Source organism: Eschscholzia californica, unplaced genomic scaffold (genome assembly GCF_041429995.1).
Source record: "Eschscholzia californica isolate CP2 unplaced genomic scaffold, dmEscCali1.0.p SCAF_6, whole genome shotgun sequence".
NCBI lineage: Eukaryota > Viridiplantae > Streptophyta > Magnoliopsida > Ranunculales > Papaveraceae > Eschscholzia > Eschscholzia californica.
The window spans coordinates 38,246,585-38,274,573 of record NW_028238483.1 but is presented as its reverse complement, the minus strand read 5'-3'; the positions used below and the strand labels follow the sequence as shown (position 1 = coordinate 38,274,573).

Sequence of the window (27,989 nt, the reverse complement as noted above, 5' to 3'; positions counted from 1 at the left end):
CTTGTAGGATAAAGAAACTAAAATAGAAAAAAAAATATCTAGATAAAAAAATTCGGCAATACTTCAATTAAGCTCAAATGCTCAATTTTTATGTTCACATCACATTACCATTCAACCTTCTTCATATATGTACATTGAGTTTTGAATTGTGACATACAAAGTCTAGCTATTATTTCAGAACTATATCTGGGCACTAAATGGGATTATCATTTATGCCTTTACTCACTACAAATATGAAAACTATATACTTTTTCTTCCTTAGGTGTTGTTTGTTTTTTTTTGTGGGTCTGAATCTGAATTGGCTGAATCTGAATTGGTTGAACTGAATTGGCTGAATCTGAATTCACTGAATCAATTCAGAAGTTAGATGTTTGGTTTTTATAATTAAAATCATTAGGTCTGAATCAGCATTTTGACATTTTTAGCCCTGATCATCATTTAAAATAAAAAAGGAAACCCTACTTTAAAAACCAAGTCAGCTACAACAAAAGAAATCCCCAGCTCTCTAGGGTTTTTTTGTTGAACTAGCTCTCTAGGGTTTTGAAAAGGGAAATGGTGTTATGGTGCTGGAAACCCTAGTTAGATCCACTTCTCTCCTGCTCTCTCACCAAAAGCTGGAAGGCTCCCTCTCACTGACCCTTTCTCCTTTTCTCTCTCTAGAATCATAGATTAGGCAATGTGCGGTCTGGTGCTGGTGTTGTATGTGGTGGTGTTTTTGTGCTTTTGTTGTTGTTTGTGGTGGTGGTCTTGTGGTGGTGATACGTGACCGAGGAGAATACCATTTTGTGTGAGTGGAAAACCATTTGGTGGTGGTGTCTGTCCAGCTTTCCTCATTAGTCACAAAGAGGGTAATCCGTTATTGGATTTGTGCCAAAACCTTGATTTGAGGAGAAAACCATCTGGTGGTGATTTTGTTGGTAGTGGTGGTTTTGGTGCCTTTGTGGTGGTAGTGGATTTTTGGTGGTGGTGGTATTGGTTTTGATGGTAGAGGTGGTAATGGTGGTCTATTTTGTTGTGGCGGTTTCTGGTGGTGGTGTGGTATGGTTGGTGGTGGTGGTGGTGGTGTTGTATGGTTGGAGGTGGTGGTGTTGTATGGTTGGTGGTGGTCGTCGTATGGGTGGCGGTGTTCCTGTGGTGGTGGTGGCGTGGTGCTAAAAGATTTTGTGAGAATATTTCTAATTCATGGAGGGCATAAAAGTCATTTTCACACATTTCAGATATTGGTCCTTATTTCAGACTTCTTTTGAAGTCTGAAAATTGTGGGTCATTTTTCAGCCCATTCAGACATTGACTCAATTCAGACAACATTTCAGATTTTTCTAAATAAGAAAAACAAACATCTGAAATCTGAATTGATCATAATTCAGATTCAATTCAGATTTCAGATCTGAAAAAGTAAAAAAACAAACAGCACCTTAGTTGGAACATTTGTGTTCTTGGACAAAAATAAATTAACCAGAGCTAGTTAACACAAACTAGCAAAAGGGTTGGGAAGACAACATTCTTACCGGCGAGAAAACAACAGTAAGTCGAGCATGATCTGAAAGAGAGTAGTTTTCCGGCCACATGCCCTTCTCAACTTCGCGAGGGAAAAGCACTGCATTCTTCACATTGAAACCAATTGCTTCTTCTTCTTCTTCTTCCTCCCCTTCACTTCTCTCATCTTGATTTTGTTCCGTTTGCTCACAACATACTGGATCCCATATCCGCTTCTGCAATATAGATATTCAACTATCATATATACATTTTTCGGATCCAGTGAGATTTTTGAACCCTAGACTCTCCAGTGGAGAACAAACATGTTAGTCCCCAGCTAAGGCGACCCTTTCATTTTAGACAAGTTTAAACCGACTTAATATCTGAAAAAAAGGGAATTTACCTTAAATTCTTTGTAGTCGACGACACCATTTCCATCTATGTCAGCTAGGAATCCTATGATCCACAAGTCTTCAATCTCTTCAGTACTCAGTTGATGAGGATGACCACTTAAACCCAACTGTATTTACCAGCAAACAACATTAGGTCCTCCGAAACAAAATTATTACTTCTCTCTCTCTCTCTCTCTCTCTCTCTCTCTCTCTCTCTCTCTCTCTCTCTCTCTCTCTCTATATATATATATATATATATATATATATACATATATATATATATATATGACATACCTGACGGAGTGCTTCACAGAAACCTGAGTAAGTAATGTAATCGCCAGGACTGTCGACCTTGAGAAATGCAAATGCGTCATATTCAGTCAGAGAAGCATCCCGAAGTTGGTACTGAAACATGGAAAATAGATCGATTTAAATTTGAAGAAAAGGTAAGCATTTTGGGTGAAGCGAAAGACATAAGCATCTCTGATTTTAACTCAAAATTGAACTTTTCAAAATCTAATTCTACTTACCTTGATTATACTAAAGACAGCTTCGGCCCAACTCGTTTTTAGTGATTTTCGATGCTTGGTAGGATTAAGAAGCCATATAAAATCTACACCGCAAATGTTCCCCCGGTGATTACGGTGACTAACCCACTACACATAGAATTAAAATACGTATGAGCATTCGGACTAAGTTTGGGATCACTTATTTGATCAGTAAAAAGAATACGAAACCAAGATAAATTATTACCTTGTGTGCGTCGGCTTCACTGTCAGTATAGTGATGAGCAGTATCATACGACGAAACGAACCCCTGAGACCTAAGGAACTTATAGACATGGCCGCGCTTGCTTCCGTTCCAGTCGCTAATGAAAACAAAAAACAGGAAGCCCGCATGAATATTCGGGTATGGAAGTGATCTTAGGTAAATAACTTGGACTAGTGATGATGAAGAAACTTACCCACAAAGTAATATGGGAACGGAGGTGAGCTTGTTTTCAATCTGATATGACTCTACATATTGAAGAATTTTGTAAACCTGCAAGAAGACAATACCAAGTAACGAATTAGCTTCCTTTTCAGCCAGATGATCGAGACAAGATTTCACAAATATAATCAAATGAAAAGAAGATTAAGATCAAGCGGAAAATTCATCTACCTGATTTAATCGTACTATGGAAAGACTAGAATCGTGAGGAAATAAGAGATGGGTATTCACGATAATAATTTCTTGCTGAATGTTTTCCCAGCATTGAGAGAAGGGGACAACTGTTTCGACGTGTAGAAGCTGTGCAACACGATCTCCAAAGTCGTTAAAGAGCAATTCTTTGTAGTGTAGAATCCTGAAGTAGTCTTTGTGAACAGCAGTCAACAGGCCTGCAGCAAGAAATACAATTTTCTAAAAAATGGAAAGAGGATTGTGACAATAAGTACTTGAGTCTGCTTATTGCTCAAAGTCGTTAAAGATTAAAAGCATAATTAAAAGAAAAATTCATTTTAAAGCATGAGGGACACCATTTTATGCTTTGTGATAGGATAATTGAAGTACGGAATAAGTCCTCATCAATATTTACTTCTCGTATGGACTATATCCTTTTTTTTTTATGAAGGTATGGACTATATCCTTTTGAAGATATTAAATGAAAGGGTCCTTCAGACTCCGACTTTACCAATTGAAAAAAAAGAGAGCACAAAAGTGAACTCAATAAAATAAAATTTGTTTTGACTTTGCAGTAAGAATGCTAGTCTTTCTTTTTTTTTTTGTTGAAACAAGAATGGTAGTCTCTAAGGCCCATCTGAGATAAACATTATACGCTCATCAAAACGAACCCATCGGCCAATTCAATGTTCATGAGCCAGGAATTATATCAACTTTCAAATTTATGAACGTCAAATTAACTTCACTCGACTTTAAAAATCTTCAGAAAATACAACTAGCTTCTGCAATTAATAAACATCTGTTATTTTTGGTTTGTCATGGAAGAGAACAAAGATTAGAAGTTAAGAATGACGGATCCAAGAGTTGAACCCTAAAGACCTCGTAAAGACGAGTAATACACATCAAATGCACATGACTATTGTCTTTACATGTGATGGGTGAGAAAATAGGCAACGTTTACTTCAAAATTCATCAGTATTTGAAATATAACTAGAAAAAAGAAGTGTTCAGCTCGATTGTTATCTAGAACGGATTTCCGAGGACAGTCCTGATAATAGCCCAAACCCCGAAAAATTGAGAAGCAAAATAAATACTATGGTTTTGGTGATTGAACTTGACTGAAACAATCACATCTATTATCAAATTTACATAAGCACTATATCCGAATACAAAAAGTGGGTTAGAACAATGAAATAGGAAAAAGCAATCGGGATTTTCACATCCTATATAGTGAAAACACAATAAAACTAATAATAAGCACCGTACCGTCTCCTCTATTATTTGTCCGAGCGAGTTTGAAGCTGATATAACCAGCATCACCCAGTCTCTGTTCATACATTTCAACAAGTTCTTCATTTCCAACCCAGAATTCCTATAAAAGAAAACCCAAATAACACCAACCAATTCAGCAATTTTACATTTTATTGAAGCATCTAACTAATAAACTGATTTAACAAAGGAAAATAACCTGGAGGCAAATAATCGATGACTTATCGGTCAATAAACGATCTAATATACTCTGGTTCCTGCTAAACCAGTATGATCTATAATCGCTTTCTCGACGAGTTTGATTCTGATTTCAAATTAACAAATGAAACAACATCAATTACCATAGTTGGAACAAATATCCATGAGAATTCATAGAGACAAATAATCAAACACCTTAATGTATCAAAATAAAGTTAATGATTATCCAAAAAAATATGAATTTTACCTCTTTATCTAATCTTTTGTAGATGGGTGCAAGAATATTAAATGTAGTACAAGAGATGCAATTGTTACAAGGGTCAGCCATTGATGCATAAGTTCCAATCCTTGAAACCCTTCCTTTAGCTTTATTTTCTTGTGAAACTGGATTGTTCTTAGAAAAATTTGAATCTAAAACCTGTTATGTTTACATCCAAAAAGTAAAACCCATATTTAGAATTTCATAAAAAACCCAATTCCATCTTTCAATCAAATAAATCTAACCTACCCAGATTAAGATTTCATACCAAATAAGAAAAAGCAATCATTAACAGTGGAGGAAAGAGAAACCCCCTCACAAACTGATTAAAAAACGAAAAAAAAAACAGGTTTAGAGAGAGATAATGCGGGAAAAGATATTTGCCAGGAAAATGTTTGTTGAAAGAGTTGAGAAAATGGCAAGTAATCTTCTTCCATGGATGGGAAATTGAAAATTTACCATCTCAGTATTGTTTGAAATCTTTGTTATTCTTATTGCTGTTGTTCTTCAAAGTTAGAGAGAGAAAGAGAGAGATAACAGAACAGATTGTTCTAGAACCTGAAATTTTCTGAGAAGAAGATGAAAGATGGGTAGGATTTGAATGAAAAGGATATAAGAAATCAAAACAACAAAAGATGCTTTGATTGTGGATGGGATAAACGAACAAAACAGAACCAGTGGGAGATAAAGTTGGGATTTTTAAGTGTTTTTTACATAGAAAACTAGTGGTTCTTCTTCAACTCCTTTATTGTTTCTCTCTCTAGATTTTTTCCCCTTTTTCAGTATTTTACTGCCTAAATTTAGGATTAATTATAACAAAATATCTATCTTTTTTCTTTTCTAAGACAACAAAATCTATCATCTTATTGTGTTTGTCCTAAAAATGTTAATCTCCCCAAGGATATAACATGCTAATGCTAAAAAAAGATATAGACATATATTAGGGCAGGAAATGATTCAATGAGTAGTTCAAATTTACCATCTGAAAACATTGTGGTACCTATAATCGAGAATTTTTTATCTAAAAGGGAAATCAACATAATAGTTACAACTTACAACAACATGTAGAATTTTACTTTTAGCAGTAATAGATTGAGGAAGTGATTTAAATTTCGTAGCAGAAACCCTTTTGTACAAATTAAAAAAAATTCACTCATTTTCACCCGTATAAATATATATCAACATTAGAATGCTAACAAAATGGAAAAGTATGTTTTTTTTTTTGATGAAGAAATGGAAAAGTATGTTAGTATGTTGAAATTTGTAAGCGAGCAATTATTGGTTTCGCCATTTAAATTAGGAAAATTCACTTTAACAAAAAGAGATCTGACACTGTAATGCTAACAAGTTGTAGAGTTAAGTTATTTACCATCAATGGATTTCGCAAGTGATTCAAGATTCTCAACAGAAACCCTTTAGCGTAGACCATTGCGATTAGGGGATTAGAGTTTTCCAAAAGCAAAGTTCCTCTTAAATGAGTTGGAGGTACTCTTAGTTTTGCCCAAATTGAACTAGAAGTGTCCTGCGGTACTATCCGCTACCATAAGTAGTATAAATCCTTTACATATGTAAAACATTGGGTTAACTTTTTTCTTAAATGTGTGTTTCCTATAATATACTTTTTTTTTTATGAGATTTCATATAATATACTTGTTTTACTCTTTTTATTCTAGTCACATAAGAAAGAATACATTTATGATATTCCCCTTTCTTTTACAACATGTTGGATACCTAAACTATGTGTGGGGCATTGATTCCAACTTATCTTTTCTTTCCAAATTGTCAAGTTGAGGTACATGAACCTTTTCTCTTAGCAAGATAAAGACATGTGCTGAATTTTTGACCATCCTCTCTAATGGCATCCTCTCAAGATCACCACTTCCCCCAGTTTTCATGTGTGAAATATCTGTGTGAATTTTTGTAGTACATACAATTCTTTAACATGAAAGTATTTTCAGCACATTTTTAAGATGGTGACATTTAGGGTTGTATCTTAAAATGAGATATATGGGTTTACTAATTCATATTTCTTTTTGAATAATTCTACTTTTAACAAGTTCAAATATAGATATTGTTTTTGGTTCACTCATAATGTGGGACTAATTATCCATTCTTAACCTTCCCTACCATTGCTCATGTTAATCTATCCTTCTAACTTCTAGACTCTAGCTAGGTGAATCAAAGTTCATCATTAACAAACTAGAGTATCTTTACTAGCTTTAGTTTAATAAAACACCTCTATGCTATATATATAGAACTTGCTATATGTAACAAGAATATTATGCCATGAAGAAACTAAGACAATTAATTATACATGTGGTCTTAAGCTCACTATATACTTAAAAGTGTTGCTACTATACCCGAACTCGTGCTTGGTCTTCTACATCATGAACTTCGTTTTCTTGGGCTTCTATGGTCACACAAGCCCGAACCCGTACTTGATTTTCTTCCTCGTCATAATCTCTTGTTTCTTGGGCCTGTTTGGTTAAATTAGCCTGAACGGATTGTTCATCTTCTTCCTCACAATCTTCGGTTTCATGGGCTTGTTTGGTCACACAAGCCTGAACTAGTGCTTCATCTTCTTGGGCTTCTTTACTCTTACCCCACAAAAGAATATATAGACCAGCAACAACGATAATCGATCCCAAGACACTGCGAAATTTACAAACACCCATTACTTCAAAAGATTATAGTTTTACTAGTTAAGACTACTAATTTGGACACAATTGTAGAAACAGAGGAAGTGATTCATTCTCAACCTTCCAAGGTGAAGTTGTTCCCGAAGAATCGTAAAGTCAAACATTGCTACAACTATCTGCATCAGAGGACTAAATGCTGCAGTAAAGAGCGGCCCTCGCTTCTTTACACAATATGCCATCCCCACATAACACAAGCCTGATCCAACGGCTCCCTACGTTCATAATTAACTTTTCAAACGGTCAATTATACAAAATAGAAAAGAAAGAAAAGTCATACAGTATTATTTGAGTTTGAATTGTGTTGGTTACGGGTAAAATAGTCATTTCAGGTTATTTCAAACAAATGCCTCGTCAGTGGGACTCATTTTATGTTGAGTGAAAGAAAACCAAAATCATGAATTAACAATGTTGGCGAGTCAAATAATCTAAATCTAATAAGATAACAAGCATTCTGAAATATGACCCGAGTCTATTCAGACCTCGAGTCAAGTTTTACAACTACTTTGGAAAAAAATAAACACATACGGAAGTATTCTAAGAGAATAGCACACTACTTACTGCATACAAGACGGTTAAAATACGAATTCTGCCATGAAGAACCCATAAAGAACCATCTCTGTTTGAAATGACGCTTAAAAAAACCGATTGAATAGCAGCGAAGAAGGACATTATAGTGGTACTAGTATATTGACAAGGATATCTCTTGCTGATCCTAGCTTGAATAAGAAACCATGAAGACCAGGAAATTATACCAGCAACCAAAGCTATACAACCAACCACCCAACGATCGGTCTTTTTGCTTGGATTAAACCAATCTATGTGATTCGTTATATGAATCGTTTCTTCCTCCGTCGAATGTGAAAACTTTATTAACGGCATTCCTTTATAAATGGTTAATAACATCGCTCCTCCAACACATATAATTGTACCCAAAACTTTGGCGCTTCCAGTCTTACTTCTGATATTCACAGTCTCTAACCTGATTTTAGACAAGGTTTAAAAGTACAGTTACTAATTACTAGTCAGAATTTTCAATCCCTATCCATCCCTTATTCAAATGGACTCAAAATAGATTCTAGTCATGTTATTCTGATAAGTCAAAAGCGTGAGTCAGATAAATACAAACATTCTGAAATCTAACTCGAGTCATTTGAAACCACTGAGTCAGATCAAACACCATTAGTTTTAAAGGATACCTTAGAGGTAGAGCCATTATAAATGTGATTGCAGGGAGTAAGTTGACGAAGGCACACGAAAATGTTGCAGATGTATATTGCATTCCAAGCAGAAATAAGTACTGTGCAAGCGTCGCCCTAGAAGACATCAAAATGTTTTAACATATATTATTCGAAAACAAATCAAGTTTCTTCTTCTTATCTTGATAGATAATGTATTAAAAACCCAAGTGCAAAACTAACCCAAGAAGGGCACTGAAGAACAGGTACCATAAGATTCCTGAAGTCAATTTAGGCCTTGTTTTCCTGTCATAAAACTTAATATATATCAATATTATTGATCTTCATATAAACTTGGGTTAGTCACGAAAAAACTCGACGAGCTATAAAACTATCTATGAATCCATGAAATGAACTCAAAAAATATTTACATACCTCTCCCACATGTAGGCCATGGGGGCCAAGAAAACGGCTGAAATTGACGTTCGGTATGTAATGAGAACGAGATGATTCATTCCTTCGTCGACTACTTTTTTGAAAAGTACATTAGCAATAGCTAAAGCAAAATTTATAGCTACCATTAGAAAAACAGGTAGCCATTCATATAAAAACCCTAACATATTAACCATCTAAATTATTTTTTAAGATCTAAATTTGTTTCATATAAACAAAACAGAGATGAAGCTCTTATTTGTAGCCTTTGTTTCTTCATAAAAATGATGATTCTAAATCAAATCAACACTTTAAGCTAATTTAACTTTCTAATTGTTTATTATTTTTATCTTCTTTTTCTGTTTTTTAGTGGGAATCAGTGTTCTGTTATGAGCCTAATCAAAGAAAGCTATTAGGATATTTAGCGTTTGGGTCAAAGAAAAATATCGAAATTAGCATTTGGGATAAGAGCTTGTCTCTTATAGGGTTTGGGTCACAGACTAACCGTTGACTAGTTGACTAATGACACCACTAACGTTAGTCTGTGACTCAAATGTTGATGGCGGTACTTTTTCGCTCTTATAGGGTTTGGGTCACAGACTAACCGTTGACTAGTTGACTAAAGACACCATTAACGTTAATCTGTGACTCAAATGTTGATGGCGGTACTTTTTCTTTGACCCTAATGCCAATTTTATCTTTTAATCGTTGGAACGTGAGCGTCTTTAGAGAAATGGTGAAAGATATGTGGGTTTCAAGGGTGTACCCATTTCAATAGAAAACTTGTCAGATTTGAGAACATGAAAGACGTAGAGCGAAGCCTAATCCTAAGCTAGCTATTCCAGCATCATTAGCGAAAGACACGGCCCTGCCGGTAAAGAGTCATGGACTCCGACGACATACCGTTGGTAACAAGACAGCTGGTGTTCGCATAGGTCACTCTAATGGATCTACTGCTTAGCATAGGCCCCTTCAATCTATCAAGCAAATAGTTGTAGAACTCGTCCGATGAGATTTCGAGAGGACAACTGTGTCAATCGTTCGGGATGAAAATTAAGTTTGTGTGATATTTGTGAAAAATATTTTGGGAAACAATTTTCACATAAAAAAGACGCAATGATTAATAAAGCATGTTACGTCTACGATCTACATATTGAATTCGATGAATATATATGTTTTTGAATTATACTGTAGTTTTGGTAGATTGATCATTATGCTTTTATTTCGACATTACATTTTAATTTTAAGATAGTGTTAGAGTCAACGAAAAGTATCGGGCATTTGGGTCACAGACTAGTGGTTGTTAACTGCCCCGTCTCTAGTCAACTAGGTCAACGGTTAGTCTGTGACCTTGACCCTATAACAGACAAACTATTGACCCCAAATAGTAATATCGATACTTTTCTTTGACTCTAATGCTAAATATCCCAAAACTATTCTCTTGATTCATGATATCTTCACCTTGTTAGACTAGGCGACTCAAGATTATTTTGACTATAGATATTTAAACATTTTCCTCATGATAATAATTAAAGATCACTCAAAAACATTTAGCATATTTTGAGTGAAGGTGGTGAACACAAAAGATAATGTGTTAAAGCTCTTCTTTGAATGGCATCTAATACTTCTAAAATGTTGGAAACAAGAACATTTATTTTTTGTTAATGGAACTTTTTGTGAAATCTTTATAATATTATATATATACATATATATTATATTGTAAGAAAACTGAAATGCCTATTATATTGTTCAACCACAATTATAAATAGTAAATTATAAAGGCAGTATTAAAGGGGAGCTCAATTTTAAGTGTGGGAGTTTACAAAATCATCAATATATGAGAGGTTGAGGCATACAAAGACACCCTATACCAACAGAAATGGAACTCTACCTTATTTGGAAATTAAAGTCAAGATTAAGACTTAAAACTTCTTCCATTATATGCTTGAGTGTGCTTTTAATATTGAAAGGTGGTTGAGGTGGAAAGATTTAATTGATGTTGTAGTTTGGTTATATATAGTAGGAAGAAAAGGCAGTTTGTTGTGTTTTCTTTTTTAATCAATTTTTTTTTTTTTTTTTGTATTTATTTATGATCCTTAGATTAATTCTTATATTAATGTTAAAGTCCTTATGATTGTGGCCCTCTATTTCGATCAAGGTGACAATGCAAATCAAATGATCAGAAGAAAAACATGGTGAAGGTCATTAAGTTCAATCACTTTAGGAACCCTAGCGTTTAGATAGAAACCAACTAAGATCTCTGGTTCAACTTAGTTGATTTGCGTCTAACAGAGACTGAATCCTACAAGGAGTTAGTTATTCACTAAAAGCAATGAACTTGAATCGAAAGAATCAGACTAGAAGGGTAAAGAGTGTAATTATCGGGTCATACAACCGAAAACTTTAGCTCGGTAATAATACAGGGGAAGAGCGCATCGGTCTGCCAATGGGCCACGATAACTAGGACCCACATGCCCCCGAAAAGGGCCCGGGCCATGTCAAAGCCACCCAGGCCAAGGAGTCTCATGGGATGGGACTCCACCCAGCCACTTTTTCTAACCAAACCATTGTGATTAGTGTGGGCAGTGGGCATAGTATACTTGTGCCTTTAAAAACTTAGCCGGACTATGAACCATGACCCCGAAGCCATTCATTTGATCCATGACTCGTCCAATAAAGCCCACAAAGATAACCAAAACCCTACTTAATTTTATGGGGGGTTAATTTGACATTGACCCTCAATTATTTAGTGATATTAGGACTTCACCCCCAAAATCAAAAGTGTTCTGGCGTTAACCCCCAATTGCATTTTTTCCGTCATTTTCACGTTAAATGGTCGGCGTGTGAAACACACGCGTGATTCGTGACAAAAATACCCTCATCTAATCCAACGGTGAACAGTCTCTCTCCTGATCAACGGTTGTGAAATAACCTAGGCAAAATAGATTGAAAATCACTAACTATCGTCTCTTCTATTCTCCGATTAGGTTTTGGGTTGGGATTAGGGTTTGTGTTCTTACTCTTAAAAGCTAAATCTCATTCAGGAAAACAGAATCAGGGTTCTTTCATGCCCAACTTGGGAAATCCTTACTTTTCAGTAATAACCAGTGATTCTCTCTTCCCCTTTTTCTTCTTTTACAAGTTTCATCTTCTTCATAAACCAGAACCAGAGGGGTGTAATAATAACAAAGTATAGTAGCTACTAAGAGTAAATCTCTTGTTCTTCTTCTATTTTCTCTATTTAAATCCAAATCCCTTTTTGGGATTTTATTATAATCTGATTTTAAAACTTGGGTATCCTTCAAAATCCATTAAAAATGATCACGAAAGTTGAATTGTATCATGTTATTATTGTTGTTGTTCCTCTTTATGTAGCCAGGGTTCCTTGCTTATGGGTCAGTAAAATGGTGGAAAATCTTTAGTCCTGATCAGTGTTCTGGTATTAACTGATTTGTTTCTTTATTTGTTGTTCCTTTGATCTTTTCATTTGATCTAACAATCCTTACACCATGAACTTAAAGTTCATAGTTGCTGATACTCTTCAAAAGCTAATAGTTTTAAATGTTCTTGTTGTTTGGTCTAGGGTTAGTGCTAGAGGTTGTCTTGAATGGAGTATAACTTTATTTTATCTCTCTACACTTCCTAATACTGTTCCTAAATCAACTAGTTCCAGATCTGAAGTATTTTCAAGAAGATCAAATGGTCTTCATTCAGGTCTTTCATTAACTCCTGGAGCTCCTAATCTTAACTAATGTTGAGATTTACTCGTTGCAATCTTCAAGAAATCCAATTTTAAGAGGTACCAGTTTTAATCATACTGATTTTTACTTGATGGTTGATGGGACTAATCCTAGACCATCAAATTTTGGGAACTTGGGTTTTGATGAGGAGGCTGGAAATGGTGGTGGGCTTGTGAGAAATGGAGTTCAAGGTGGTGGTGGTGGCTATCCTGCACCAAATTCAGGGATGTTTTCACCAGTGGGGAAGAAGAAAAATGATGGAGGAAAAGATCATATGTTTGTTGGGAGTTCTAATGCTTCCCCTGTTTCTGAAGGTGGGATTCATGTCTTTAAAGGTGGTGATTATTTCACACAACCATTGATCATAAGAAAGATTGTTGACCGTAAGATCAGATGGGGGGTATTTTTGTCACGAATCACGCGTGTGTTTCACACGCCAACCATTTAACGAGAAAATGACGGAAAAAAGGCAATTGGGGGTTAACGCCAGAACACTTTTGATTTTGGGGGTGAAGTCCTAATATCACTAAATCATTGGGGGTCAATGTCAAATTAACCCTTTTATGGGAGTATAAGAAATATTAGGGTTAGGGTTTTAGATTGCCTGCTAATCTTTCTTTCTTGGCCATTAGAGAATCATAATAGGTACAGAGAAAACATCAGTAGAAGGAAGAGATGAAGACTATCCTATCTTCCGAAATCATGGACATACCAGATGGAGTTAAGATCAAAGTGAAAGCTAAAATGATCGAAGTTGAAGGACCAAGAGGAAAGTTAATTAGAAATTTCAAACATTTAAACTTGGATTTTCAATTGATTAAGAACGAAGAAACTGGAAAGAAACAACTTAAAGTTGATGCTTGGTTTGGATCTAGAAAAACAACTGCTTCAATTAGAACTGCTCTTTCTCATGTTAATAATTTAATCACTGGTGTTACTAAAGGGTATCGTTATAAGATGAGATTTGTTTATGCTCATTTTCCCATTAATGCTAGTATCACTAATGGAAACAGGAGTATTGAGATCCGTAACTTTCTTGGCGAGAAAAAGGTACATTTCTTAGGTTTCCAAGTTTTGATCTTTTAATAGTAGTTGCTTCTTATTCGAAATGAATCAAGCAAGTTCCCATGATTTGAAAGTACAAATTAGGGTTTTTTGTACTGTCAAGCTGAATCTTTGTTGTAATTCACTTGTATCTTTCTGCATTTTCATTGAGTAGAAGAGAATTCACATTTGAATGAGAATTGATTAGTACATTGAGAAAAACGGGCAATTCGATGAACATATTTGAAGATATTGTTGAACTTGATCAAAACGGGCAATTATATGTCTTAATTGGTAGGGAGTATATTAATTGGATTCTCGGAAAGTTTGTAGTCTGAATGTTTGGAGAACTATTGTCGGTGATTAGTATATTTCGTAGTTTATCGGCTTCTTTAAGATATTTATATGAAACATTGCTTTTGAAATTGACAAAAGCTAGTCACGAGGAATCTCAAAAAGTTTCCTTTAATTTTAGTCTTGACAAGGGAAGTACGAATTTAATCTAGGGTTCACAATTTTCTCACCTATCATATGTGCCGATGAAACTTAGCTCGTTATTACTATATCAACCCCTAATTAGGTATTTCGACATAGATGAAGTTTGATGCCACCCACAACTTAAAACTACATTTCGTTATATTTTTTTTGAGATATTGATTAATTGAAAGATTCATTTGATGTGATCGTGTTCGGGTGTAGTCGAACTGTAGACTTCATTTGTTTTTCTCTAGTTGTAATTTCCGATACTTTCTAATGTTACTAGTAGTCTCTTGTTTGTGCTTCTACTGTGGTACTTCTTTCTCGTACACTAAGCAAAAACAAAGAAAGGCAAGCCAATTGCACTTCTTTCTTACTGTTTCATCATTCTGAAGAGCTAAAACCTAACCTCTCACGTATATGCTTTTATTTAGTTCTGTATCTTCCCTTAGAAGTGTTATTGAAGTATGTTTGTAGGCCCTATTTTTGGATAGCCTCGTATAGCTACAGGGGTAGTTCCTTTAATGTCTGTCATTCTCAGTTGCCCACAACTTGTTAGATAGTGGGTAATTGTTGATGAGTGATGATTTTGTGGTTTATTAGGTGCGAAAGGTAGACATGCTTGATGGTGTGACAATTTTGAGGTCAGAAAAGGTTAAGGATGAAATTGTCTTGGACGGAAATGATGTTGAACTTGTATCACGATCGTGTGCATTGATTAACCAGGTACCCTTATAACAAACAATTCTTGATCTGCTTCTTGAGATTTCTGTAATGAGTTTTGTTTGTATCATATATTGCCCACTTATCTAATTCTTTCATTTTGGCTCGACAGAAATGCCATGTTAAGAACAAGGATATCAGAAAGTTTCTCGACGGTATTTATGTGAGCGAAAAGGGAGCTGTTGCAGAAGAAGAATAGATAGATAGAGACAACAAGGAAGTCTTGGTGACGAGAAATATTTCGTGTTCTCTTTCTTTTGGCCACTTGAGACACATTGAAATTGTTTTAGGATCAAATTTTGTCGGTTTGATATTTAAATGAAATTCTGTCTGGGTGATGTCTACCTGATTTTTGTTCTTCAAACCATTTTTATTCTGCAAAAAACATATTAATGAATCGAAGGAGTTTGGTCTGGTAATATTGATCATCCCCCCGCCACTTGTGAAAATGAACACCATGAATTGTGTTCCAACGACACAGATGAATAGAAGCTAATGAAGTTCACATTGCCCATCATTATGATTACATTTTTCTTCTGTTCATGTAATCTTGATTACTGTTCTTTCCACTGAAAGTGGGTGTGAAATGAGACATCCATCAAGTTTCCAACATAAAATGTCTGGAAGGGACAAAAGATGCAAGAAAACAACAAATGAAACATCTTTTGTAACTTTGTACCAGCTCTTAGGTAATATAGGATAATTAGAGCTCAGAGTAGGTAAACAATCTTGTCTCTGTTTATGTCATGAAAGCCTAATGGGCAAGGAGTTTGTATGATACCTAGCCTCGATTAGGTATCAATATCATCTCTGTTTTTGACACGGAAGCCTAAAGAGTTTTGTATCCGGAGAAGGCACGATGAGACCACCCAAAAGATCCTGAACGCTAAGTTTGAGCTTGCGCGTAGTGTCCAGTTTTTCGAACGCTCTGCCAAAAGATGTGAGATATTACATATAGACTGGAGTATCGAAATTATTTGCAAAATGGGTTAATTTTTCCTTGTAAGGAACCGTTATGGGTTATTTTTTCTTCGTAAGGAACATTTCTCAAATGAGGTTTCAAGAAATTAGAGGACTTAATTTCAGGATCACGAAAAAGTAAGGTTAGCAATAAGTTATAAGATCTCACATCAACACCAAACTAAGCCTTTGTTTCTTTATGATGTAGAACTCCATATCCATATAAAGTCGAGATAGATTTTTTTTTCATCATTTTGTATATGATCTTGGGAAACAAAAACTGTTTGATGGTATCCTTCCACAGGATCAAGTTGATCAAAGTGGGTGGTGGGGTTTGGCCAAGGACACCTTCTCATTTCACCCATTATTGAGTTTTGAAGACTACAAAAATGAATGCTTTAGAGCAACTTAATTGATACGATTTCATTTCGAAAACCAGAAGAACTTCAACTATGAACTCCTGGAGGGCTTTTAGATTGGCAGTTAACAACAAGAAAACATGTTTGGCTATGGTTTTCATTCAACTAACATATGTAGGGATGATCTTACTATCTAAAGCTGCACTCAAAGATGGGATGAACCCTTTTGTCTTTGTTGCTTATAGGCAATCCATTGCTCTACTTGTCCTAGCCCCTTTTGCTTTTGCACTCGAAAGGTCAGTATTTATGCATATATTAAACGATCACACAACTTCATTTGTCCTATGGTTTTTGACGAACCGTGTTGAGTTCCAACTGGTTCAATCACCATAATGGTCCAACAATTAAAAAAAGTTCATGTCCCTCTATATATATAGACACACCCATACACACGCACGTTCAATTCATTCTTGACCGACATGGGACTTCTAGGAGCAGTTCAATCCATTCTTGAGCTTCTAGGAGCAATACCCAGAAGACCGGCTTACAAAGAAAGGATAGCCGCTAGTTCATATACTCACAAACCACCAAGACCGTACTTGATCATGTGAAAGCCGTAAACATAATGAAACACTAAAGACTACTTTATTCAATGATTTTCCGTCGTTACTTATGGTGCTAAAGAGATTTTATTGCAGGGAAAAAGTTCCTCTGTCATTCTGCAATTTTTGCAAAATCTTCTTTCTTTCCCTCTTTGGGTGAGTTGCTTCTTCTTGTTTAATCATAAGTTTATTCTCTTACTCGATTCTTGAACATATAAATCATGTCGAGTAATTATTACGCGTTCAATGACTAAATGCAGACTAACTTTGGGTACGAATATGTACTATTACGCACTTCGTTCCACATCGGCAACATATGCCAGCACGAGCCTTAGCATAATTCCTGTCACCTCCTTTATCGTATCTATTTTTTTAAGGTACACTACAGTTGAAAATTTCGTAAAATTTCACCTTTTCATGTAAAAGTCATCCTCTGATAAGATGTCTAGCAAAAATAGTGAAAGGGCTACGTGTAAAATGTTTTACTTGTGAAGTAACTAATCGACTATATATATAATGTCAGGGTGGAAGCTGTTGATTGTTGTAACAAATACGGGCAATTCAAGATTGGTGGGGTGGTTTTATCGGTTGGAGGAACATTGGTTCTAAGTTTATACCATGGCCCTGTTTTGAAGTTCTTCAATTATGAAGCGAAAACTATAATATCCCATCAAACTAAGGAAGACAACACAAAAACACTAATAGAAGGTCCCCTTCTTATGTTCATTTCTGTCATTGCTTGGTCTATATGGCTCACTTTACAGTCTGAAATGCTAAAAATTTACCCAACTAAACTAAGACTCACTACCTTACAATGTTTCCTAAGTGCTATTCAGTCTTGTTTTACGGCTTTAGCTTTTGATCGGAAGCTTAATTCGTGGAGGTTAGGATGGGATATTCAACTTCTTTCACTTGTCTATTGTGTAAGTAAGATATGATCTCGCTTCATTTTGTAGCTTTCATTTTTCAATATTGGCTTGAGGTTTTGATGGAGTTTAGGTATCAAATACAGGGTGTTTTCGTTACGGGAGTTTCGTATGGGCTTCAAATTTGGTGTGTAGAGAAGAGAGGCCCATTTTATGTAGCCATGTTTTCTCCTTTGTCATTGCTTGTAACAACCATTTTCTCTTGTATTTTATGCCATGAGATACTCTACACTGGCAGGTTAGTTGACTAACAAACTAACTACTAATTCATGGAATATTATTTTATAGTCCATCAATTACGGGGCATTAGTATTAACCCCATTGAAGCGGGAAGTTAACCCAAAACACCAAATAGACGCTTTTCTAGTTATCCTTCTATGGCTATTGTTCTTGGGTTGAACTCATTTTGCTATCTCTCTCTCTCTCATTGTAAAATGTGCAGTGTTTTGGGTGGGATTTTGATTGTTGGAGGGCTTTATTGTGTGATATGGGGAAAGAAAAAGGAAGAAACTCAAATGAAGATAATAAGTGAGCAACCTAAAGATGTTGAAGGAGGTTGATCAATACCTTTATCTTATGAGAAACCAAAATGAAGAATGAGATTGAAACTGCTTTGTTATTTTGATGTTTTGTTTGAGGTATATAAAATAACTCGGGAGTCTTTTGTTTATAGATTGTTTTCCTCTCGCGGTTTCTTCAAAATAAAATTGACTATCTAGAAAGAAATAGTAGTTTGACGAATTACAAGTTTCAAAAATATATAATTTATAAGATGAAAATCGAAACTTTATATTCGAGAACCTAGTTTTTCTAACTTTTCTACCCTTTGATTTTAAGTGAAAAAAAAATAGACAAAAAGTTCATTTTTTCCAACGAAGAGGAAAATAGGTTATGTGTGATTTTGTGAACGATTTAAGTATATGGTGCTACTAAAAAAAACATATGATCAGGCAATCATACGGTTTGAAGTGTCAGAACAGGCACTTAAAACACCGAAAATGCAGAATCATTGGGGAGAACTAAAACATTTTTAGTCTTTTTAGTTATAGCTCATACGGTTTGAAGTTCGCTTAGACACCCAAAGCGACTATGGTTTAAATGTGTTTATTTAAATTATCTATAATGGAGAGAGTTGAAAAGAGACGGGCTTAAAATCCCAAACCTTATATACGAAACGACAAGGTTGGTCGAATATACGGAAAATTAGGTCAGTCAATATTTCTGGGTAAAAACAAATAGCTCATCTATGTGATATCTAACCTGAAATTTGACCTTATTATAGAACCTTTCAATTTTTATACCTTGAAGAGAAAAAGAGGAATATAACTCAGAGACATTCCAGTCTTAATTTTAAGTTCAAAACAAATGCCTTTTAATATCTAATATGAGTTGTTTTCAACATCTTAAGTAGTTTCAGCAAAAAAAACACATCTCAAGTAGTTCACTTCCCATTCAATTTCCATAACTTAGAGGCTAACAAACAAAACCTAGAGCAATGTTGTGACTGTACTTGTGACACATCTCTATTTACAATCTTCTCACATGAACGGAAAACAGGCAGACACGTTCAACCTGCAGAGAGCTTATATAAGCCGCCGGCTCCTTCTCATGTGAAAGACTTGTATGTACACAAGAGTCTGCTATTTTTCTTACTAACTATTTCAAATAGAAAGTATTGTGGGTCCATATTTCATCAAAAAAAAAAAAGTATTGTGGGTCCATGATATTGGTTTTCCACCTTCATCAAAAAAAAAAATGATATTGGTTTTCCACAACACACATACAGACATATAGAGATAGAGAGAAACTCCACTACTGCCCTACTGTTAACAAATTTAATTAATATCCAATTAAACAACCAAAAAGCATTAACTTCTAACCATATAAAAAGAGGTAAAAAGACTATAGAAAGGTAAAAACCAAAAAATGCAAAGGAAAACAACTTTAACCTTTTTAAGCCCTTGAAAAGAAAATCCAGTCACAAGAATCATGAATGTCCCTTATAAATAGAGGAATTCGTGAAGAAAGAAAAATAACACACTCCGTCGTTACGTAATTACTATAATCATCATTAACAAATCAATTAAGGAATATGGGAATGGTAAAATTATGTGCACCTTATGCAGGGATGGTAATGGCGCAAGTAGCTTATGGTTGTTCAAATATTCTCACTAAGGTTTGCTTGGAGAGAGGACAGAACCAACTTGTTTTTGTTGTTTATAGACATTTAATTGGCATGTTTATTTTAGGACCTTTAGCCTATGCTTTTGAAAGGTATATAATTTAATTAGTTTTATATTTTATTTTTATATATTTCTTTATTTATTTTCATGGGTTTAATCGATATGAATGTTTCACGAATGCAGGAATAAACAACCCACATTATCTTTCTCGGTGGTTATGAAAATATTTTTATTTGTTTCTCTTGGTACTACTGTGAATCTTAATGTTTATTATGTTGGTCTCAAGTATACTTCTGCAACGGTGGCAAGTGCTTTAGGCAATGTCGTTCCTGGTTTGACATTTTTAGTAGCCGTTTTATTTAGGTAATTATCAAGTAAACTACACTTATTTGATAAATTTTACCTTTCCATAAAAATGTTATCAATGGAAAAATAATTATTTATTAAATAAAAAATAATAATTCACATTGTGGTTATGGTAACGAATATTATTTCGCTATAACAGTGCTTATGGGTTCAACAAAAAAAAAACATTATTTCGCTATAACAGTGCTTATGGGTTCAACAAAAAAAAAAAAACAGTGCTTATGGCTATTAAATAGGTGTTATATTTTAAAATGAACCCGTAGGAGTTTATTGTTATCTTCTTTCGGAAGAGTCTAGACCCTACTACAATTACCCCGAGATCTATAACCCACAATTTTCATTTTCACTGTGAATCGATCCTGAGACATCCGAATTACAGAGTGTGTCGAATCTGGGGACCTCAGGATTATTTTACTGTTATTGAGACATTGATCTAAGTGGAGCACTATTAGTCCAGCAGGGTAGAGAAGGTATCATTGAGGAGCAAGAGAGGATGGGCCAAGGTGGTAGGGACATTGATATGTATAAGTGGAGCCCTCATTTTTACATTCTGGAGAGGAGGCTACTTTTTCCATAGCCTACTACCAAGTCCACTCCTCCATATCCATCCCTCAAATTCAAAGAAGCAAGACCATTGGATCAAAGGCTCCCTCCTTATCTTAATAAGCCAAGTCATTTCTTGTGCTTGTCTCTTTCTCCAGGTTTTCAAACTAAACTCTAGTTCATTTCTTATAGTATTAAAATTAAAAAAAAAAGAAAAAGAATTAGTATACAATTATAGTAATTAATAAAACTGAATTAATTTTCAAACAGGCTGGGATTTGCAAGGTTTATCCGGCTCGTTTGTCACTAAACACATTGGTTTGTTTTTTCGCATCATTGCAATCACTTGTCCTCGCACTTATTTTCGATAGGACACTTTCTCCGTGGAAATTGGAATGGAATGTTCAGCTCTTGAGCCTCAAGTACTCTGTGAGTATAATTTGTTGGCCCCATTCATTACTGGGCTCATACTTACTCTTTTTTGCATATGCTTAGATCATGTTTATAACAAAAGAGAAATTATATGTGTAAAGATGACAACTAGTTTATATATTTTCGCCCCTTTTAACAAGATCGATTGAACCTAATCAGTCAATCCCGCACCTATGTAAGAGGCGGTTGTAAATATAACTACGTCTATACATGCATGTAGGTTGTAGCATATCATCCAGTATAAGGGTCGGAACTTTGTCGTTTGTCGCGCTCAGGAGCTCATGCATATCTTAATTTGGGGCTCGGGTATTCTAGATACTATATTTTAAAGAGAGACACGCGTACTTTATTATTATATTTTAGACCCTAATTAGAGACTTTATTTGAGTATTTAAACTTTTTTTAATGACAGGGAATTGTGAACACAGCACTAATTAGCAACATACAAACCTGGGTAATTAGTGAGAAGGGACCTGTCTTTTGTGCTATGTTTTCCCCTCTAGTTGTTCTCATTGTCGGGATGTTCTCTGCAATCTTATTTGCCGAACGACTTCACTTGAGCAGGTTAGCTATTAGTTACGTTCTTCCTTTTCTCCACATGAATTTCTCGCTATTTACCAATTATTATACTTACGATATATATATCCATTAGGTGTTTCGTGTTTTACTTGTGATATAAGTTTAAAATATGAGTTTGTAGCATGATAGGTGGGGTGCTTATAATAGTTGGGTTGTACGCCGTACTGTGGGGGAGAAGCAAGGAGGAGGACAACAATATTTGTTACATGGAAGGGAAGTCATCAATTACCAAAACTGACATTAATTCTGATAATCATCCCCAACCAATTGATTTAATCTCTATTAATAGAAGAACTCTTGTGTAATCTTATTCGGATCCCAACTACTCATAAAAAAACAATTATCAAATCCACATTTCCTATGTTTTCAAATATATATCATGGATTTTCTATGTGGGATTATGCCTAAATATACAAAGTATTGTATAGTCATTGGGGATTGAAGTGGTAATATGTGGATGCATGTATGTATGTCTTAGAAGTTGTCGATTGGTAATTGAATTGTTTAGTGATACTTTTATTAGAAGAACTAAAATTGGACTGGGAAATAACGATCCAACTAAATCTCAAACTTCTAGAAAAGGAGAAGTATTTTTAACACTTTAATTTAGAGAATTAGAGTACGTAACATATTTGATATCGAAAAATTGTGGCTTTGCTTTACTTTTCTAATATAAATCGGGTTGCACTACTTTATGAGTATATCCCAAGCTAATCCAAGGAGTTTTAACCTACCACTCAATTAAACCACAAAAGAATAAATTGAAAAGAAATTGCATGGAAATGCAACATAGACTAGATGAGTCAATTTGTGATAATAAACATAAGAAAGTGAAAAGGTAAACATTAGTGAATTAGGTGATTGATTAGACTGAAAGTGGATAATATACAAAAAAAATAGTGATCACTAATTTTTATGTGAGATTTATATGTTGACAATGTCAGAGTCCAAAGCGCTGTAACTAGTCCCAAATAGAAAGTATGACGAAAATTTACAGTGACGGATAAACCTTCAATTTGATAAATTTTTTTGTTTCAAAGAAGGAAAATTATAGAAATACTAAAAAGCAATTGATTAAAACTTGTAGAGGAACCTCATTTTCATAGCAATAGTGGTTTCCTAACTCTTAATTCCTAAACAAAGGACATTCAAAAGTAATAAAATACTTTAATTTTAAATATAGATAGTTTCTTAAAAACTTAAAATCATATTTTTACTATCATTAAGTACTTAACTATTAAAATCACTGAATCCTAATACATAGATTTGAGATCTAAAATGTTAAAGTAAAAAGCATTTAAGGTTTTTCGAATGAATGAGGGTCACAACTCGTAAGGTTGGAATTATTAGTAATCCATTGAATGAAATATTTCAGGAATGAGGTGGGAAGGGGGCATGAATAGGCCTCACCACTGAGACAAAATATCTAATCCTATACAACCTTTTTTATGAAATTGTTTCGGGTTCTCTTAACATGCCATATCAAATGCTTAAATCTCTTTATTGATTCTGATTTGGATGTTCCCTAGTTAATAATAAACGATAAAAGAAACTATGATCCAAACAACAGTTATCTATGACAGTATGTGATCCAAATACTCCATAGAGTAGAAGATATCTTGGTTACTCGACGACCTTTTTTTTTGAAGGCTTAATCGACGACCTTTGTTCATAGTTATGATGTATTGAAGCAACATCGGTCAACTCGTTTGTTTAGCTTCTCTAGTTTCATCAATCCACCAACACCTTACCTTTTCTTTTTAATTTTGTAAAATATTCGTAAATGCCCTCGGCTCTTTTTCGTGTTAACACTCCTTTTTGAATTGTTTAGCGTGTCTCGAACCCTTGACCTCTAGGATGGAAGACTATACCTCTTAACACTTCAACCAAGACTTGTTGACCGTATTAACACTCCTGCTCATATGAGATGTGCAAGTATATCCGTGTGTGACACTTAATATTTCACATTTGGAATAAAGAAATATTGGATAAAGAATCAAGATTAGAGTTAACTAGGGAATAAGCATCTAATTAAGTAGATTACTAATTAGGTCTAGTTACATCAAGTTTCTTGCATGTCCCAAATTTGGGGGATAAACCATGACGTGACTAATTAGACATCTTACACCTAAAAGTTACTTTTAAGTGATATTGGTTTATGAGTCATTTTGTTTCCCTCCACATATTTGTTTTTGTTGAAAGTTTCCCTCCACATATTGGTTCACTGATTTTGAATTCCACTACTTTTTTTCATTAATCTATAAGCACTCATCCAAAAAGCACTAATTATCACAAGATACTACATTTTTAATATTCATAATGCTCTTTTTTGTGGAGAAAACAGTAGGACTTATTTAGGCAGAATTTTTAAGCATATTCTCTTTGCTAATAATGCTCTATTAGTTCTCAAGCATTGTTTTGCTTATAAATATTGTGTTATTCTTATACTAAACCCTATTGGAATCATTTGAATCGAAGTATCTATGTTGGTTGGTTGTTTTTAATCAACCAAGATTTAGTTAGAAATCATGGGGATGATGGAAACATGTGCTCCTTACGCGGCAATGGTTTTAGTGCAACTAGCTTATGGTGTTTCGGTTGTACTCGCTAAATTATCGTTTGACGTGGGGCAGAGTCAACTTGTGTTTATTGTATATCGACATGTAATTGGGATGCTTGTTTTAGCACCCTTAGCTTATGTGCTCGAAAAGTAATATTCTTATTACATGTTCTTTCTCTTTTTGAGGTTTTGTTTCTATTGATCTCTTACAAACATGACATTTACTATTATATGCTTTGGTGCAGGAAACAACGGCCTTCGTTAACCTTACAGATGGCAGCAAAAATCTTTGTTATGGCTTCTCTAGGGACTACCATCCATCTAAACGTCTACTATGTCGGTCTTGAATACACTTCTGCGACGGTCGCAAGTGCCTTAAACAATGTCATTCCTGGCTTGACTTTCTTTTTAGCCGTACTACTTGGGTATACATCACCTTTCCGTTACCAATAAAAGTTTTATAGAATTCATTGTAGGACCATTTCTTTTGACGAAAGTGTAAATGGTGAAAACTGGTTTCCATATTTATCCACCGTATGAATATGTTTGGAAATTAATAAAGCCCATAACTCAAAATTGACCCCATTGTGTCATTCTGAACTTTTGTTCCTCGAATGGATCCCTTAGTTATTTTAGCATTGTCCCTTGACCTAATTCATCGTTATTATACTGAATTAATGTTTGATTATTTGTGGAATCAGAAAGGAAAAAGTAATGATTCGGACAGCAAAAGGACAGGCGATGGTGATGGGTACAATAACATGTATAGGAGGAGCACTGTTATTTACATTCTGGAGAGGGGCCTACCTATTCAAAAACTATGATCCGAGCCCACTGATCCATGTCCCTAATTCTAATATCCATGATCACCAAGACAATTGGGTCAAGGGCTCAGCTCTTCTTCTTACTAGCTATATTGCATGGTGTGCTTGGCTCTTTTCTCAGGTATATTTCTCAATCAAATCATTTTCTTTATTACCTTTCATTTATTTGTATCTAGTATTCCTTGAAGTCACTCGATGTTGACAAAAGTTTATCTGCTGAGCTCAACTTGTGAACTAAATATTTTTATATGTTCGCAAAATACTTTAAAATTTTTAGAATACCCCCCCGCTTTGGTGTTTGTAACTTTTTTTTCTAATACAATCATATAGTTTTTAAATATAAAAAAGAAAAAGTTAATTTAGTGGATTTGGTTTTATACTAAACTTGACAATTGACTTATATCCTCAGGCTGCAATTTGCGAGGTCTATCCAGCTCGTTTATCACTAAATACATTGATATGTTTCTTCGCATCATTGCAATCATCTGTTGTAGCACTTATTTTCGATAGAAACCCTACGTCATGGAAATTGGGGTGGAATGTACAACTCATAACCATTTTGTACTCTGTAAGTAAATTATTTATATAATTCAAATGGATCTACATCGGTAGCCAAGCCCACTTGACACGACTAAAACGTTTTTTTTTTTTTTCCTCAACAGGGAGTTATAAGTTCTTCGTTAGTATATTTCCTACAAACATGGGTTATAAGTAAGAAGGGACCAGTATTTTCTGCAATGTTTTCTCCGGTTGTTGTTCTCGTTGTCGGTATATTCTCTGCAATCTTTTTTGCAGAACGGTTTCACGTTGGAAGGTGAGCTATAAATTATGAAAATTTAATGTTATTTCATTGATTAGAAATAGAAAAAATTTCCGTGTTTCTCATAAAAGTTGGAAAATTTGGGATGCAGTTTGATAGGTGGACTTCTAATAGTAATTGGGCTCTACTTTGTATTGTGGGGGAGGAGTAAGCAGGAAACCACAACCATGGAAGAAGAAGAAGAAGAAGAAAAAGGAGGAAAGAAGTTAACTTCAATTCCAATTACAAGTACTGATAAAACTTCAACTAACCATGAAAATCAAGTAGTCCTTGATATCAACACCACTACTACCATTAGCCCTAACAAATGTAAATGTTCTCATCACAACTGATTAGAAACTAACTATTTGAGAAGTCTATTTAATTAATCTAAAAGACTATTGGTTTGTTATCACAATGATATCCGATATATTAGTAGAGCGAACGTGAATTTAAATATATTATGTAATACTTGCATCAATGCAATTTATAGGTAGCTATTCGAATATACGTATGTGCACTTTTAGATTGTATCAAAATTTGAACATGTGTTGAAACGTGGAAATATTGGTCCAATAGACAAAAATTTAGATTTCCTTAAAAGAAGAAGAAATATTTATGAAGTTATTTTACATGGGACTAAAGTTTGAACAAATTTCATTAACCTACGAGTCTATGACAAACATTGCACGCCTAGGACAAATTTTCGACTTCTCTTATGGGGGAGAGAGCATTTAAAAAGAAAAATATAAAAGTGTTATGTTCTTTTATAAGCCCTCCAATGACTTGGGCCAACTTCAGAGGCACAGGGCCGCCACCTTACCTAAAGGGCCCAAGAGGGTTGGCGAGTTGAGGCTAGCAATGGGCACTAAGCTTTTGGAAATTGCTTTCTGATCGGCCCAAGTACCTTAACAGATATAAACATAACTTACCTGGCTGGCCCAATTCACACCCCTATCTTTGTCGATCCAAGTAGCACTGGTTTGTGAATAAGTCCCTCCCTCGCATATGTAACCCGAGTATAAGAAACCAATACAAAAGAGTACACTGGTAGTCTGTCGCCCCAATTCCCACCCTTATCTTTACGCAGAAGTAGCATTCTTGTGTTGGGTTGTGAATCTTCTGTCTATCTTCGAGTATTTGTACATCCCAAGCGTAAGAAACCAATAAAATATTGAGTTGAAACAACTAGATCCTTTGATCTACAAGCTTGTGCTGAGTTGTTGTTGGAATTTTGGACAAGTTATTAAGTAATCTATTTTATAAAATAAGAAATTAATTTTTATAATATTTGAATTTGAAATTTATGTCTAATAGTTATATCTTTTGATAAATTATATGGAGAGATATATTTTTTTGTGAAAAGATTTTCTACTTGAAAAATGTCTCTTTGTTTTCTATAAATAAAGTTTTCTCTAAACAAACTATGATTATGAAACAATATGTAGAAACAATATCGAAAAACCTTTGCCATCCTCATTATGTTCTAATGCTCCTTAAGTGAAATCTCCACAAGTTACTTGGTGTAGTTTCACAAAGGCTTGTCATATCTTGGGAAGCAATTTGCCTTGTAACCTTCAAGTAATCTCGAGCGAGAGGGGGGCAAATAATGCTTTAAGGAAAGTGTACTTAGTACACGTTTCAAGCCTCTAATCTTCATCCCTCTTCTTTTCATCTTCTTTGTGTATTCGGAGACAACATGTCTAACAGTTGTTATGCCGCATTATGACAACAAAAATACAATTTAATAGCCTAGACAAAAAAAAAAAAAAAAGATTAAAATCTTAATTTGTGACTAACCAAAAAGTTTT

At 34.6% G+C, this 27,989-nt stretch overlaps 5 protein-coding genes across 9 annotated transcripts; 3 read left to right on the top strand and 2 right to left on the bottom strand.

The window, feature by feature from the left end:
- Positions 1-44: 44 nt before the first annotated feature.
- On the bottom strand, positions 45-5,580 carry LOC147534551 (putative calcium-binding protein At1g02270). Of its 5 annotated transcripts, none has more exons than XR_015227659.1 (13): positions 5,215-5,563; positions 5,005-5,077; positions 4,744-4,914; positions 4,498-4,602; positions 4,296-4,401; positions 3,030-3,247; positions 2,833-2,909; positions 2,622-2,736; positions 2,399-2,524; positions 2,163-2,273; positions 1,880-1,996; positions 1,415-1,712; positions 45-257 (listed from the first exon to the last, which is right to left on the bottom strand). XR_015227659.1 is itself a non-coding variant. In XM_086647943.1 (12 exons), exons 1-12 carry the CDS (start codon positions 5,215-5,217, stop codon positions 1,476-1,478), a joined length of 1,440 nt encoding a protein of 479 aa, XP_086504069.1. In that variant the 5' UTR covers positions 5,218-5,467; the 3' UTR covers positions 1,414-1,475. The 5 variants fall into 5 exon arrangements, 1 of the variants encoding a protein (XP_086504069.1); XR_015227657.1 differs by having other exon boundaries at positions 5,024-5,077; positions 5,215-5,551; XR_015227656.1 differs by having other exon boundaries at positions 45-262; positions 1,420-1,712; positions 5,024-5,077; positions 5,215-5,467.
- Positions 5,581-6,927: 1,347 nt separating this feature from the next.
- On the bottom strand, positions 6,928-9,347 carry LOC147534550 (WAT1-related protein At3g30340-like). Its single transcript, XM_086647942.1, has 6 exons — positions 9,065-9,347; positions 8,873-8,935; positions 8,651-8,767; positions 8,013-8,433; positions 7,515-7,666; positions 6,928-7,407 (listed from the first exon to the last, which is right to left on the bottom strand). Exons 1-6 carry the CDS (start codon positions 9,256-9,258, stop codon positions 7,110-7,112), a joined length of 1,245 nt encoding a protein of 414 aa, XP_086504068.1. The 5' UTR covers positions 9,259-9,347; the 3' UTR covers positions 6,928-7,109.
- Positions 9,348-11,621: 2,274 nt separating this feature from the next.
- Positions 11,622-15,464, top strand: LOC147534549 (large ribosomal subunit protein uL6-like). Its single transcript, XM_086648696.1, has 4 exons — positions 11,622-11,780; positions 13,372-13,851; positions 14,926-15,048; positions 15,158-15,464. Exons 2-4 carry the CDS (start codon positions 13,477-13,479, stop codon positions 15,242-15,244), a joined length of 585 nt encoding a protein of 194 aa, XP_086504822.1. The 5' UTR covers positions 11,622-11,780; positions 13,372-13,476; the 3' UTR covers positions 15,245-15,464.
- LOC147534548 (WAT1-related protein At1g43650-like) lies at positions 15,158-18,618 on the top strand. The gene is made up of 7 exons (XM_086648695.1): positions 15,158-15,954; positions 16,053-16,660; positions 17,063-17,122; positions 17,227-17,343; positions 17,490-17,889; positions 17,979-18,130; positions 18,335-18,618. The coding sequence occupies exons 2-7, from the start codon at positions 16,458-16,460 to the stop codon at positions 18,450-18,452; spliced, it is 1,050 nt and encodes a 349-aa protein (XP_086504821.1). The 5' UTR covers positions 15,158-15,954; positions 16,053-16,457; the 3' UTR covers positions 18,453-18,618.
- Positions 18,619-19,926: 1,308 nt separating this feature from the next.
- Positions 19,927-26,686, top strand: LOC147534547 (uncharacterized). Its single transcript, XM_086650135.1, has 12 exons — positions 19,927-20,166; positions 20,259-20,438; positions 20,902-21,142; positions 21,255-21,413; positions 21,829-21,980; positions 22,117-22,294; positions 24,515-24,705; positions 24,801-24,980; positions 25,257-25,500; positions 25,789-25,947; positions 26,042-26,193; positions 26,291-26,686. The coding sequence occupies exons 1-12, from the start codon at positions 19,985-19,987 to the stop codon at positions 26,529-26,531; spliced, it is 2,259 nt and encodes a 752-aa protein (XP_086506261.1). The 5' UTR covers positions 19,927-19,984; the 3' UTR covers positions 26,532-26,686.
- The last annotated feature ends 1,303 nt before the right edge of the window (positions 26,687-27,989 follow it).

Excerpts from the sequence above, each read along its gene's own strand:
- LOC147534547 (XM_086650135.1), top strand. The coding sequence starts at position 19,985 with ATGGGAATGGTAAAATTATGTGCACCTTATGCAGGGATGGTAATGGCG. Across the intron at positions 20,439-20,901 it reads TTAGTAGCCGTTTTATTTAG|GGTAGAGAAGGTATCATTGA; the intron begins GTAATTATCAAG and ends TTAGTCCAGCAG. Across the intron at positions 22,295-24,514 it reads CTATTAATAGAAGAACTCTT|TTAGAAATCATGGGGATGAT; the intron begins GTGTAATCTTAT and ends ACCAAGATTTAG.
- LOC147534550 (XM_086647942.1), bottom strand. The coding sequence starts at position 9,258 with ATGGTTAATATGTTAGGGTTTTTATATGAATGGCTACCTGTTTTTCTA. Across the intron at positions 8,434-8,650 it reads ATAATGGCTCTACCTCTAAG|GTTAGAGACTGTGAATATCA; the intron begins GTATCCTTTAAA and ends GTCTAAAATCAG. Across the intron at positions 7,408-7,514 it reads GAACAACTTCACCTTGGAAG|TGTCTTGGGATCGATTATCG; the intron begins GTTGAGAATGAA and ends TAAATTTCGCAG.
- LOC147534551 (XM_086647943.1), bottom strand. Across the intron at positions 2,274-2,398 it reads CTGTCTTTAGTATAATCAAG|TACCAACTTCGGGATGCTTC; the intron begins GTAAGTAGAATT and ends TCCATGTTTCAG. Across the intron at positions 1,713-1,879 it reads TCGACTACAAAGAATTTAAG|AAGCGGATATGGGATCCAGT; the intron begins GTAAATTCCCTT and ends TCTATATTGCAG.
- LOC147534548 (XM_086648695.1), top strand. The coding sequence starts at position 16,458 with ATGAACTCCTGGAGGGCTTTTAGATTGGCAGTTAACAACAAGAAAACA. Across the intron at positions 17,890-17,978 it reads TTCTTTCACTTGTCTATTGT|GGTGTTTTCGTTACGGGAGT; the intron begins GTAAGTAAGATA and ends TATCAAATACAG. Across the intron at positions 18,131-18,334 it reads GAGATACTCTACACTGGCAG|TGTTTTGGGTGGGATTTTGA; the intron begins GTTAGTTGACTA and ends TAAAATGTGCAG.
- LOC147534549 (XM_086648696.1), top strand. The coding sequence starts at position 13,477 with ATGAAGACTATCCTATCTTCCGAAATCATGGACATACCAGATGGAGTT. Across the intron at positions 13,852-14,925 it reads ACTTTCTTGGCGAGAAAAAG|GTGCGAAAGGTAGACATGCT; the intron begins GTACATTTCTTA and ends GTGGTTTATTAG. Across the intron at positions 15,049-15,157 it reads CGTGTGCATTGATTAACCAG|AAATGCCATGTTAAGAACAA; the intron begins GTACCCTTATAA and ends TTGGCTCGACAG.